Source organism: Dendronephthya gigantea, unplaced genomic scaffold, assembly GCF_004324835.1.
Source record: "Dendronephthya gigantea isolate DGI-Jeju-01 unplaced genomic scaffold, DenGig_1.0 000198F, whole genome shotgun sequence".
Classification (NCBI taxonomy): Eukaryota; Metazoa; Cnidaria; class Anthozoa; order Malacalcyonacea; family Nephtheidae; genus Dendronephthya; species Dendronephthya gigantea.
In genome coordinates, this window is record NW_021163208.1 from 43,469 (window position 1) to 57,091 (window position 13,623).

The 13,623-nt window shown below is 36.6% G+C and overlaps 1 protein-coding gene across 1 annotated transcript; it reads right to left on the reverse strand.

Moving 5' to 3' along the window:
- Positions 1-423: 423 nt before the first annotated feature.
- LOC114539285 (minor histocompatibility antigen H13-like) lies at positions 424-9,474 on the reverse strand. Its single transcript, XM_028559911.1, has 12 exons — positions 9,203-9,474; positions 7,672-7,770; positions 7,521-7,603; positions 7,337-7,425; positions 6,633-6,718; positions 6,390-6,460; positions 5,920-5,974; positions 4,722-4,779; positions 4,130-4,213; positions 3,709-3,745; positions 3,401-3,598; positions 424-1,800 (listed from the first exon to the last, which is right to left on the reverse strand). Exons 1-12 carry the CDS (start codon positions 9,377-9,379, stop codon positions 1,647-1,649), a joined length of 1,191 nt encoding a protein of 396 aa, XP_028415712.1. The 5' UTR covers positions 9,380-9,474; the 3' UTR covers positions 424-1,646.
- Between the last annotated feature and the right edge of the window lie 4,149 nt (positions 9,475-13,623).

Consider the following 13,623-nt stretch of genomic DNA (forward strand, 5'->3'; position numbering starts at 1 on the left):
GTTTGGCCCTATATATACATAGACACTGTTTTTTAAAAGTCAAACGAAAAGGAGGCAAACCGGAGTGCCCAGGAAAAATCCTCCAAAAGTAACCTGAATTTCATGTTTTCACATTAGGCCCACGCTTTCCCAATATTTTCAATAAACACATCTCCGCTTCGTTCTGACGATAAAGAATTTAGCGCGCAGAGCATAGCATGAGGTTTCGCCCTATCTCTAGCTTTGTTGTGATACAGTATTATGTTTTGTTTATATTCAAACTCAAGTTCCCCCTTGTTCTCCTATAAATGGTTATTTTTTTACGAAATAGCGAATAGAAGTTGCAGCGATAGCGTTTTTGATTGGGGTTATGGGTGGTCGCGCAGTTTGCAAGGGAAAACAGCGAATTCTTTCTATATACTAAAGTAAAGCACAAACAAAATCTTGATTTAGATAGATAGACCTTTTAATAATTACGTTACAACTTCATAGTTTTCAACTTATAGCCACCTTAAATGAAATGGATTGCAATCTTTAATCCCAAGAACTGCAAAAAACGTTTTCACCAGAAAGGGGCTCTAGATCTCGTTTTTCTGTTAAGGCTTAGAGCTGTTTTCCACTGCCCCGGTCTTTGTACGTACGTATACGCACGTAAAGGGTTAAATTAAAATTATACTTATGAAATGACCGATTGAATACATGCATAGGGTTGGATTCTGTTGATGATTTCCTGCGTTTTTTCTGGCATAAAATTAATTATACAACAACTTAGAAGCTTTTACGTGCGAGTACGCAGCATACTGCAAAAAACGTGACAGTGCAAAGCAGCCCTAAGGGCTAATTGAAAGGGTCTACTGCAAAATTTGCTAGCAGCGAATGGTTTTGACTGGTTATTACATGGCTTTGGCAGTTTGCGATCGGAAAGAGGTAACAACATCAATCAAATACGACCTTGTATTTAATACAAATATAAGCCGAGGCCTATGTTGGCCGTGGGTACGGTTGATCGAGTGTTGCAGACCTCTTAAATCACAACTCTATAAATTGCTTTAATATTGCCTAAGGAAAGGGCAATGCAACTTTTATTTTCTCACTGAAAAGTTTTTTTCAAACCGGGTTAACCTCTTTTACAGATTTTTCATTTTTGGAATTCACAGATAGTTTTGGTGAGGTCGCAACAGGGTTAACCCCACAAATGTTCGTTGCTGACCAGATATTGGTTGCCAGATGTTCTCAAAAGGCATAGCTGCATGTATAAGGCCGTGTTAAACGATGCAATTTTTCTTGCAACTTGCAATGCAATTCTACTTTTGGGAGGTAACATGCACTTCTACAGAAATCAAAGATGGCGGACATCTTGTTCCTTTTAATCAAAATGTTTGCAGAGATAAGATAGTTATGAAAATCTTTAAAATGAGAAGATAAATAATATTAATATTGCCTTTTTCTGACTGAAAGACCGAGTAAGAGTGCCTGAGGGCTGTATACAGACATCTTGCCGCTGCCAGTATGGATTACAGAATGGTTGAAAAATTACCATGCAATTTCTTCACACAATCCAGCCCAGTCAAATCAGCTCTAATGAAAATAATCTACACTAAGTTATAAGCTATGCCTAAAACCCCGAAATGAAATTGCTGTAATCCATGCTGGACAAGGTACTATATTTACAAAGACTTCTTGGTTTCATCGCTCTCTGCCGATTCTTTGTTCTCGTTTTCCTTGTTTTCGCCTTCCTTGTTTGCATTTTCTTTATTCGCGTTTTCACCAGAAGCCTCATCTGGCTTTTTATTGAGCGCTTCTTCTGTGTGATCTTGATACCTGGTTCATAAATGGAAAAAAAATGAGGATTATGGTATGGCGGTATTTTTATTTGAAAAAGCAAATTTCCTTTTTCTACCACTCATGCAACAATTTGAAGCTTAAAACGGACACAATGGAATTTATATACGGACTTTTCCATTTCTTACTTCGGTGTTTTCAAAAAGGTGAAATCTTAAATCTGTTTAAAATAACTGCTCTAAAACCGACGGTTACGAAAATGAAGGCGAATGTACAGGGTTCGGGAACTTGTTTAAAGTGTGTGTGTGTGTGTGTGTGTGTGTTGGGGGGGGGGCAGGACCAGAACATAATTTCAAATCAATGCCTATAACATAGCTAGCAATCGGGAAGGCCAAACTTGGCAGGACAATGTAGCTGAAGATGTATTCAAATGAATTGGTAATTCGTGTTACAAGAAGTGAACTAAAAATGATGGAACTCAGGAAATAACCAAAATGAAAGATACAGGCTTTCATTTCAAAAGGATAGAGAGTGACTGTGAATAAGTCGCATTTCTCGTGGTGTATTTGACGTTATCGTTGCTACAAGACATGGGACAGAGGGCTCAGAATTCGTACGCGGGACACAATGATTGTCAAAGGTTAATCCCCGAGCAGGTGCGGAGCCGAGGGTACTAATTCCGCCCGGAGATTAGGAATTACGCCCGGTATAACGTCAGCACTCAGCAATTTAACTGCAAATTCGCAGAACTTTTTATAAAACTGTTTTTACAAATTAAACCAAATAAAATGGGGAAAATTACAACAGATGCAATGAAAATCATCAAGAAATATTGATCAAAAACAAAAAGGGTTGCTTTTCAACATTTTCGCTCTATATAAAGCTTCGAAATGTATTAAATCGATACGTGTCTATAGTCAGTATAATATTCTGCATTTGCTGTATGAAGAGGAATGTAGTTTATTTATATTTGAGCTTAATACGTCGTTTTCCATAGTCATGTTGGGCTATGAAAGGCTTTTACATCATCGCTTTAACTTTAAAAAGGGTTTTTTTAAAACGCAAATTTATATATAAATGTAGCTTTTACGACTGTCAACGGCATATATAATCGAAGAATATTTGAGGTTCTGCACTAAGTTGAAGATTTTGTACTGTTTTTATGTTTTTCTGAATCCTCAAATGTTGAAATATTAACTGTTACCTAAGCTAAGCTGGTAAGGCCTATAAACGCCTGTAAAAAACGACAGCATCTTCAATGTTGTCAGTATATTTTTTACCAAATGATAAAAATATTGGCTATCGCCGCTTTGTCATTGAGTCATTCCATAATATAAACTTATAGTTACAGCTTATCTAGGCCCAGGAGATTATTTTCTTGCCTGAAAATGGCGAGGGGTACTGCATGCATGTATTTCTAGTAATGATTGAAAGACGTGGATGTTTTGCCACATTTAATGAGAAGTTGTTGGATAAAAGGTACCATGTTGTTTTTTTGCTTATAATATATGTTTCTATACAACTGTCCCCAGGTACAAAGTACGGCCAAGTTGCACCCAAAGTTCGCATTAATAATAGATTGAAATAATTCCTGCACATCAAATGCGCGGGTGACGAATCGTGAAATGAAAATACTTACGTAAAGAGACTCTTTATATCTCCTTTGAGCAAAGCCAGGATTATAGGGGTGCCAAGGCAAGCAGGCACCAGGTACAGCAATGCTGGTTGCGCTGCTTTGAAAACGTGCATCACTAGAACAGTCAATAACAAGCCAAGAAAATACGCCACCATTGTAAAGTAGAAATATATAGGGCGCTTTGAGTCACTGCCAACATTCCTGGAAATAAAACGCAGAGTTCATTATAGAAATATAGTTATACAGCTACTATACATCACATGGTGCTTTGTAGAAAATATTTTATAAGATATTTCTTTAATAGCAGTTACCTTCTATCGAATCTTAACAGCAGGGCAATAAATATTCCTGAAAAATATACCCAGACAAAATATTAATCACGTATAGTTTAATCGTACATTGCAGTTGTAAGGCTCCTAGCGAAAGTTGTCGTGGACAACCCGCCAAATATCTCCTGTCTCATCGACCTGTAAATCGATGTGGTCAAGCAACTACAGTGCTGTAGGCATATTATAGGCCTACTTCACATCAAAATTAAACACAACATTTTACGGCAGGGGGTGAGTTGGGTGAGAAATTTCATAAAAGAGCATCCTACTGTAAAAATTTACATCATAGGTGCCAACAAAATCTTTTTCAGGGTAGCGGCCGGTGTCTCGGAATTACTGCACGTTATTGTAAAGAGTGATGTACTGAATACATATATATGTATAGCTACACAAAAAGACATACCTGGAATGACAATATCACCTAACCCCAGCATCGCAAAGTTTTTTGCAGCCAAACCTCTTTCGAGTATGTCCATGGGAAAGATCACTAAACAAATACTTTAATCAATGCAAAGAACAATCTGGAGCCGTGTATGTATATCACTTATATCTGTATTTATAAGAAATTTCCACGCACAGTGTTGTGGAGAAGGGCAGTTGTAGTGTTATATTTAAAATAAATGTGTGGTTGACATAAACATCATTTCTTCCATGCTAAACCCTTTTGAAATCTCTATTAAAATAGAGCTTTTAAGTATACATATTTGTCGATAAATTTCGCATTCGAAAGCCCAACAACTACGAGTTTTGTCAGATGGCGTGGGCAAAAGCACCGAGATTGGCGGGGAAATTACGAATCTTGGGCATGTTGTAAAACGTGGACTGGACTTGTAAAATATAGACTGGACTGGACTTGTAAAACATGGACTTGTAAAACATGGACTTGTAAAACCTGGACTTGTAAAACATGGACTTGTAAAACATGGACTTGTAAAACATGGACTTGAAAATGGACATAAAACATGGACTAGAAAATGAGGGCATCGTATAATTACGTTTAATTGGTGCTTCGAAGGACTTTGCAACAGTAACCATAACGTCTGTACCAAATACCTAGAATATTGCACAAGGTGAATTTTTTACATTTTGAAACATTTAGTTAACACCTGAATGGGGCTGGTTGTATAAAGCTCTTAATCACATTTTAATAACTTTTTTTTGTGATTACAACGTCGTTAACTTTAATCACGTAGTTAAGCCAGTTGTATAAAAACGTGGTTATAGCGTTAATCGTAGTTAAAACGTAGTTAAAGTTAATCATCTTCAAAAGCATCGTTAACTGTCCAAAACGTAGTTAAAAATGGCGTGATGAACTTTCGAGGAGCGAGTAACCATTAGAATCAACACATACCAAGGTTTTCAACCGTTATTTGAATTATTGTTTTAAACATGGCGTTTATCGAGGGAGCGAATTTAATGTAAATATTTCGAAGATGCTGCTGAAGTTTTGCTTTTCCATTGCACTTTCACGGATACAGTGGTACTTTGGGCACTTGAAGCGTCAATATTTTCATGTTGCTGTCTTCGTGGCAACGAAGTTGACTTAGGTTGAAAATATTCAACAGGAGACGCAGAACAGTGTTAACCAGAACATATTAATTTCTAAAAGTGCCCACGTTGAGCAAGGATCGGCGCCCCAATGCTCAGACGCTTATATGCGTGTGTTTCTTTGTAAATCGAAGCGTCTGCACCGCAGGCTACATTTTATCTGCGACCTGTAGGTTGACTCAAAAGAACCTTTTTATATCAAAAGCGCCTTTTTCGTTGAATTATTTGGATTTTTTTAACTTCTTCCTTTATTTATTGCATTTTTGCCAATATTTTCGATCAAAATACTGTCAATTTTTGTAAATACGAGTCCTCGGTCTTGTTCAAAATCTATAGCAGCGGTAAATAATATTGACAAACTTCATGCCATTTCTCTGTTTAATAACGCAAGTTAACTACGTGATTAGTTAAACATCCGACAAACTACGTTTTATGCAACGCAGTTCAGTCGTGTAGTTAACTAATCATAGTTAAGGATTTAACTACAGTGATTAGCGCTAATCATACTTAAAGTTAACGACGTTTTCATACAACCTGGGCTTTTCTACGCTTCTGTTTTATGAAGAGCAAGTAATAAGGTACAAGTTAGTGTGCAATATAGCTACATATCATTAATCTTTCACGAATCTACTGACAATAACTTACCCAGAAAATATCGTAAATAAATAGACCACCAAGTAATATACATCCGGTTATCACACTAGAAATGTACATATGAGATAAGATCAGCCAAAAATGAAGAATATAGAAACTTCTTTAGACATCTATAGGAGCCTGCTTGTATGGAACGAGTTATCCCGGTTAAGCAAGGTAAAAAAGCGCACCACATCAAAGGCTTAACCTGAGTAGTCTTTCATTACATGTAGTTTTCAACGGAAAAACTCGATCCATATAAACAGGCTGTATGCATGTAGCTCCAAAACAACAAATTAGATATTACATAGCATTCTCGTTAAAGGTGTATATGCGCCATCACCATCAACCTATTCGTAGGCATTGTAGACACGCGATATCATGCAGTGGACTCTTCGTGCGAGCTAGCCTCCCATAAATGATTGTTACAGCTGGTAATGACTTTATTATAGCTGTTGAACGAAATAATGCAACATGCTCACCTATTAAGTTGAAGAAGCTCAACACCATTAACAGCAAAAGCCAGACCTAACACGTTGTTTGCAATCCAGTGCTGAAATAAACACAAAAAACCGTCACCTAAACTTGTGTATAACCCTATAACCGAATGCAGTATGAACCAACCGTGCCTATAACAAATAAAACAACTTCCGTGGAGGTTGTGGAAAAGTTAAACGGTTGATCATTGTAGATGAAAAGGAATTTGATAGATTCGCGCGTCTTACCTTCTTAACAAGATACCAGATTCCAAATATCGTCGACACAGAGACGCAAATAAGATCGATGCGATCAAATTCGTAATCCATTATATCTGAAATTAAATTTGTTTAACAGTTTCAAATAATTTTGATGAAAACTTGAAAAGATACGAGTGATCAGATGGCTGATGGTTGAAAATACAACGTCTATATTGACAATGGTGGGCATTTACTGTAGCAAGGATATTAGGTACTGTTTAGCAGATTACACACATTATATAAAATGCGAATGCAGTGGATAAAAATATGCGAAAACCTTGTATCGTATTGATTTTATAAAAAAATATTTATGTAATGTTCTTAATAGCATATTCCCTTAACTTTTCAGTGCAAATGATTTCTGTTTGTTTAAAATCATACAGTTCAGATTGTTGTTTCTATATGTACGGTATATTGATGATATTTAACTTCAATTCTATACATTTCAATCACTACCCCAAGGAAACAAATGACCTGGTTTTGGGCAGAATAATGGAAATTAGCTATAATATTACAGCTTCTTCACAATCTGATTTCACAATGAATCGGTTGAGTGCTACACATCTTGTTGGCTATCAGCTCATATATGACTCGAATGTGGGATATAATTGTTAAGTATATCCAGACAGGTACAAGTGCACCCATGATTACAATTAAATATGTCTTACATATCTTAGATAACATTTAGTTACCTGTTTTCTTGTCACCAGTGCCTTCTGTGCAGGTTAAATGGTATGGTACATTTGGGACAATGGTTGACAGTAAAGGCGCCACGTTAGGCCTGAGAGAGTAAAAACATGAAATTTAATATCTGTGTGGATAATGATAATACTTCTTTTTAACTGAGCACTAGTTAAAATTGAATTCAACACTCACTTGAGCAAATGCGTCAAGGCTAAAACTCCCAAGAAAAAGAAATACAATGCCAACAGGAGATTTAAATAATCTTTGTTAAAGAGCTACAATTAAAGAAATAAAATTATATTCCCTCAATAATTTATCTAAACTACATAGTTTTCACACATACTTTAAAGATAATGTAAAGTCCCAACAAAGCACCACTTGCAACAACAGGAAACATCATGGCATCTTTATGTGTCATACTGTCTGGTTTTTCACCATTTTCCTAAAAATAGAATTGTGAAGTTATAAAATTACCAGGATAAGCCACATTTTTAGGCATATTAAAAATGATTCTATAGAAGTATGTATTATGCTAGTTTCAGAGGTTAACAACTAATTTTCTTAAGTAACATTAAAATCGAATAACAATTCAATCTTACAATGATGCATTTTGGCATATTGCACATTTTTTATATCTGCATGCCTGTGATGATTAATTACTACAGGTTTTATTAAACAGTCATTCATTCTGGAAACCTGAATCCCGAATAAGGATTAAATATTTTAAGAGCATTGAAAAGATATGGCTATAGCATGAACTTTTTTTATAGGTACATAAATACATGTACAACATTTTCAACTGCAGATAAGTTGGAAATGTCACAGAAAAACATGTTTTCACTTTTTCAATCCAATTTCAATGCCAAATGAATTTGCAAAGGCAATGAAGTACTCCACAGAGTTTACGGCAAAATTATGAAAGAGTGAATCACACACAAATCAGAAAATAATTTTAGGCAAAACATTATGTGAAGTGTTTCTTGTATATAATAGTTGCATATGGCACAGCCAGCATTAAACATGGTTGTATTCAAATCTTCATGTTCACAGACCACAAAAACATTTGATTTCTAAATGAATCACATTCATAAATAATGTAGAACATGGTCATATGAATATGAGTGCCCAATTACCACACTCCCTATATACCACTGAGTTTCTATTACTGAGTCTTTCTTTCAATTTTCTCCACTGAAACAATTAATATATTATAAATAGTCAACCAAATCGCCACATATGTAACAGCTCAACAATATTGTTTACTGTTATTCCCCTAACTAAAACCCTAAACACACAGATCACGAGTCATTGGAAAAAAATAAAGGTTAGCCAGCAGAAAGACAAAGATGATCAAGCTATAGTTTTATATACACCTATAGTTCCCATGGACCACAAAATGATATCAATGCTATGAAGTTTTTTTTGCAAGAAAGATGAAACAAACAATAAAATTCCTAATTAAATCTAGGGAGACTTGAATCCTTTTGTTGAAAGCATTGTTAATATCCACCTGTCTGGTATATATTAAATGGAGTTACACCTGATATTTTATAAACCATTTTTAAGAGGGATGTTATAATAAAATATATATAACTGTCATATGATCCTCTTCATTTAAAGCAACACAATATACTGTAACATAACTTTTAATAAAGTATTCTGTCTAGAGGAAAAAAATTAGGTACACGTGTCCCTATTTTGAAGTACTTGACACTTCATCTAGTAATATACATGCATATACAGAATATGGACTAAACCAAAATCAAAAATAGCGGGGTGTTAGAGGGAACATAAATCGGTCTCGTATGCACTAAATACAAGAGAAGATATTCGCTATTCAACATCACATCCCTAATCCCTGATCTTTTCCATACCTTTTGTTTCCTGTAGTGTAAAACTGAACGAAATGACCCAAAGAAGATTGGCAACACTGCCATAATGATTAAACTTGAGTAAGCCACCACGAGTCCTTCTGTCGTTGCAGCTTCTCTTCCAGTCGCATTTTTCGCCGTTTCGTTTAAAGTCGCATTAACAGTCGTGATATTTTCCATAGTAAAATAGATTTCTTTCCTTTCAAATGCGTTTTTGATCTTCTATTTTGCTATCTTTCTTTACAATGATTCAAAGATCAAATGCTGACGAGGTCTCACGACGGCTTACGAAGTCCGTTCGAGCCTCTGTTCGTTGATACTCTCGTACCGATCTTGACCAATCAGAACCCGACAAGTAAAGGCCGATGCAGTTACGAGATGTCTATCTTTCAAAGGGGGAATCAGGTAATCGGGGAATTGGGGATTTGGGGAATCGGGGATTTGGGAAATCGGGAAATGGTGCAATCGAGGATTGGGGGAATGAGGGAATCGGGGAATTGGGGAATCAGGGACCGGGAAACAGGGAAACAGGGAAACCAGGTAATGGGGAAACCGGGGAAACCGGGATGCAGGGAAATGGAGGAACTCGGGAGCTGGAGAACAAGGGAAATGGGAATGGAGGAACTTGGGAGCAGGAGGAATTAGGAACAGAGAAATGGATGCAGAAAGCAATAATACTGTATACACCCCTAGGATGTGGATAATATATACTAACAGTTTTTTTCTTTTAGGTTCAACACTATAACTCTTTGTTTAGCTGTTCAATGAGTCCATAGTTCCACCGTTCCACCGGCTTCCCTGTTCCCCTGTTCCCCGATTCCCCGTTCCCCTTTTAAAGATAGCCGTTACGAGAGCGCTGAATAATTTAAATATAGAAATCATTATCGACCAATGTTTGAACATTCGCGAAAGGCACATCAGGTAATTCGCTTAAAGGCAGTGGATTCCATCCCTCAAGGGGAATCTTGACTTTCGGGGGATACAGTAAGAAAACTCTGCGCAGTCCATAGCACTGTGGCATTAATCATTTACACTGCAAAACTGCAGTACAACCACTGAACAAGCGTATAAACGGATCATTGATTATTGCCCTTCAACAGCAACGCGTTTCTCTATATCAATCAGATGTCATATCAGTTCACATAATATTACTGCCAAAATACGTCTCGTATCGGAAGTTGCAATATCGATATATTTTCCGATACGGACCACAGGGCTTTTGATCTGAGCACAAACGAACACCCGTGGTGTTTTTACAATAGATTTGTTCCTCACAACATTACCGTTATAAATTTAGAACCACCTTAAATGAAATGGATTTCAAGTTTTACTTCACGAGCCATGTGTATAAAGATACAAAACATTGTTCGTCAACACGTGCATCAGAAAAATAACTTTTCAAGAACTTTTCATTTTCACAAACTAATTGTGGAAATAAGCCATATAACTCGGTCGTGGCCTGGTAGCCTCGTTTTAGTGTTACAGTCTAGTTCCACACTTATTTTTCAAAGTTGAAAATTCTTTCTGATGCATGTGTTGATTAACGATGTTTTGTTTCTTTGTACTTAAGGTGGTTCTAAATTTAAAACGATAATGTTGTGACGTAATTATCCAAAAGGTCATATTACGAACTCTCCTAACGAAGGCCCTACTCCGGTGAAAATATCGAGATCTAAGTGTTTTTGTCTATTAAACCACATTTGATCCTAAGTGTTTTCAAGACGCTGCCACGCTGCTCCACGGTCAAATTGAAACGTATCTGTTGGTAATGGATAGAACTATAATTTTATTACTAAGACCCTAATTAGCAGCGGGGGGGATGGGGTGGATGATATCATATATTCGTGTTTTGCATTGTTAATTTCTTTTAAAATTGAATGTTTCTACGGACTGTTAAAACAAATATATGAATATCCCCCCCGGCCGCGTTAAATGTCTCCCGCGGTCGCAGTTGTATGTTATATAAACGAACAGTCCTCGAGGCATATAAATTTGCAGATAACCAATTATGCAGTATACCCTTGGAATGTGTGTTTTATTCAAATTGGGCACTAAAGTTGTCGTGGGTGGGAAAGATTAACACCATATTTATTATTTCCCAGACCACGCAGTTTTCTCTCCCTAATACCCAATACCCAATGAGGAATATCTTAGCTATGATTGCCGTGTATATGTCAACATACAAGATTTTTGACTGGGGGGGAAGCAAATATTCATTTTATGTTCTGTGGCATGAATATATGAATACTATGTAAAATATTCATAAGGCATTACGGTGGAGAAGAACGTTTTCACAAATTATTATTGTAAACTGATATTGAATAAAACAAAGTTAACATTCTTGATCAATAAAGTTAATTCTAACAACAAGCCTATTCTAATTTTGATTATTATTAACGGATGTATGTAAGTGACCATGCATGATGATACTTGTCCCTTTTACAACAGCTACATGCATGCATCAATAAAGCGTACAAATTTATTTTCCTTCGTAACTTTTAATGTTTATACTCATTCAGAGTAGTGTTCACTATTTTCCATTTACGTTTTTGCAAAAATTGTTTGTTTAAATACTTGGTTTCATCAGAGGTAGATGGCGCTTTGATCTTTAACAACAACAATAAAACCATTTGGATGGGATTTTATTCGGGAATGCCACGAATAATCCATTTTACTACCAAGTAACATAATATTTTCCATCTCCCCGCCTGCTTCGGGGTACCTGATAAGAAAATGGGAACCTTTTTCCTTTACGAAGGTTAAGACCAATATTTTGCAAATTACGTAGTGAAATGCCACGCTTAATATCTCATGATCTTCTGGGACTTTAATTGTTTTCGTCAGATTTCCTTCCATGGTGAATATTTGAACCGCCGTATGATCCTCTGTTGGTATCATGATTTCATTTTTGGGAGAAATACTTAATGAAACCGCCTCGCTTGGTTCGGTTTCAAACTTGTATTTTAGTTTACCCCTCTTGTCACAAACATACACAAACCCATCGTTTTCATCTTTGATGAAGACGATATCATTGTTTTTGCATATCGCCATCCTAAACGAATCCCCACTGATGAAGAGATCCAATTTATGTTCCGCTTTTGCATTGTAATTCTCGTCGAATATGAACAATCTGAATTTAATTTGAGGTCCTCCCCACGTAAGTACGTAAACATTGTCATTCATATCAACAGCAAGCGCCGCTGGAACACCAAAAACATCTTGAGGAAATTTAACACGCTTGAATTTTCCTGACATTAGAAAAACGTCCAAGTCGTAGGGTCGAAAGTCAGGGAATATAAGAATGTCCCCCTGACTGTTCACAGCAGATAAGAAGGGTCTCATCGTTTCTTTGAAAAACACTTCGTTTGTTTGAAGCTTCAACTCATTACCCATGGAATTTCTATCTGAAATTTCATACCAATTCTTTATCGGGTGAAAACTACGATCATGAAGTTCAATCGTTGGCATGGAGGCGGACACTTCCAAGGAATACTTATTACTGAATTTCCAAACATATTGAAACAACACATAGTTGATTATAGCATAACCGACTTGACGTTCTCCACTCGTTTGGTTTTATTCAACAACGATTTCACTCCACCGTCCAAATACACAGACAATATCTCTTGGATGGCTGGTAAGCTATGAAACTTTTTTAGAAACGACAGGCATCCAGTGATTGCGGTCTCAGGACTATCGAAATGTTCCAGAATATCCGAAACTATTCGTAGCTTCGCCGCAAAAATTCGATCTTCGATACTAAGCGCGTCATTCCTGAAAGCATTAGATGCTGCCTTACGTGCTTCATTGAATCTTTCTTTCGCGGCTTTAAAATCTGCTTCTGAGTTGATTTTCAGCTTTCCCATGGAATGAGGAAGCGCTATTGCTTGGTTTAAGAGATCTGACTGAATACCACTTGAAGGTTGACCTAGTTCGTCCTCAACCTCTCTCGCCCTCTGTTCAGGATTTGACTTATCAAGAGAAGCGCTGAGTAAATCTACTCCTTCTTGAAGGAAATCATAGCTGACGAGTAAAGTTGATCGAGAAAGGCCATCAATTTTAGACTTGATATCGTCTAACTCGCGTACAACAATCTTTCGAATTTCTACATCTGTTACATCGCCGTCTTTGAGTTTGTCTGCCGCCGAGGATCGGGCCTTATTCCATAATAAACCGACTGTTGAACTGAGAATACCTGTTACAATCGAAGACATCATACTTAACTCTTCAGAAATGCTAAACTTCGACTGAACACGAACACAGTGACAGAGTAGCTCAGTAATATGCCTAAAGCACATTCGCTTGTGCACGAATATAATTCCTATCGTTTATAGTAAGAGTACATTATACGCCTTTCCTGTTCATTAGTCATTACAAATGCAAATGTCGTAGCTATAGCCTATAAGTATTCGATCAAAGATTCT

What these genes read in the sequence shown, in the direction of transcription:
- LOC114539285 (XM_028559911.1), bottom strand. Translation starts at nt 9,379, where the DNA reads ATGGAAAATATCACGACTGTTAATGCGACTTTAAACGAAACGGCGAAA. An exon ending in TCTGGTATCTTGTTAAGAAG is followed by an intron (nt 6,461 to 6,632) that starts GTAAGACGCGCG and finishes TGTTTATTTCAG; the next exon opens with CACTGGATTGCAAACAACGT. An exon ending in AGGTGATATTGTCATTCCAG is followed by an intron (nt 3,746 to 4,129) that starts GTATGTCTTTTT and finishes TATATTTTTCAG; the next exon opens with GAATATTTATTGCCCTGCTG.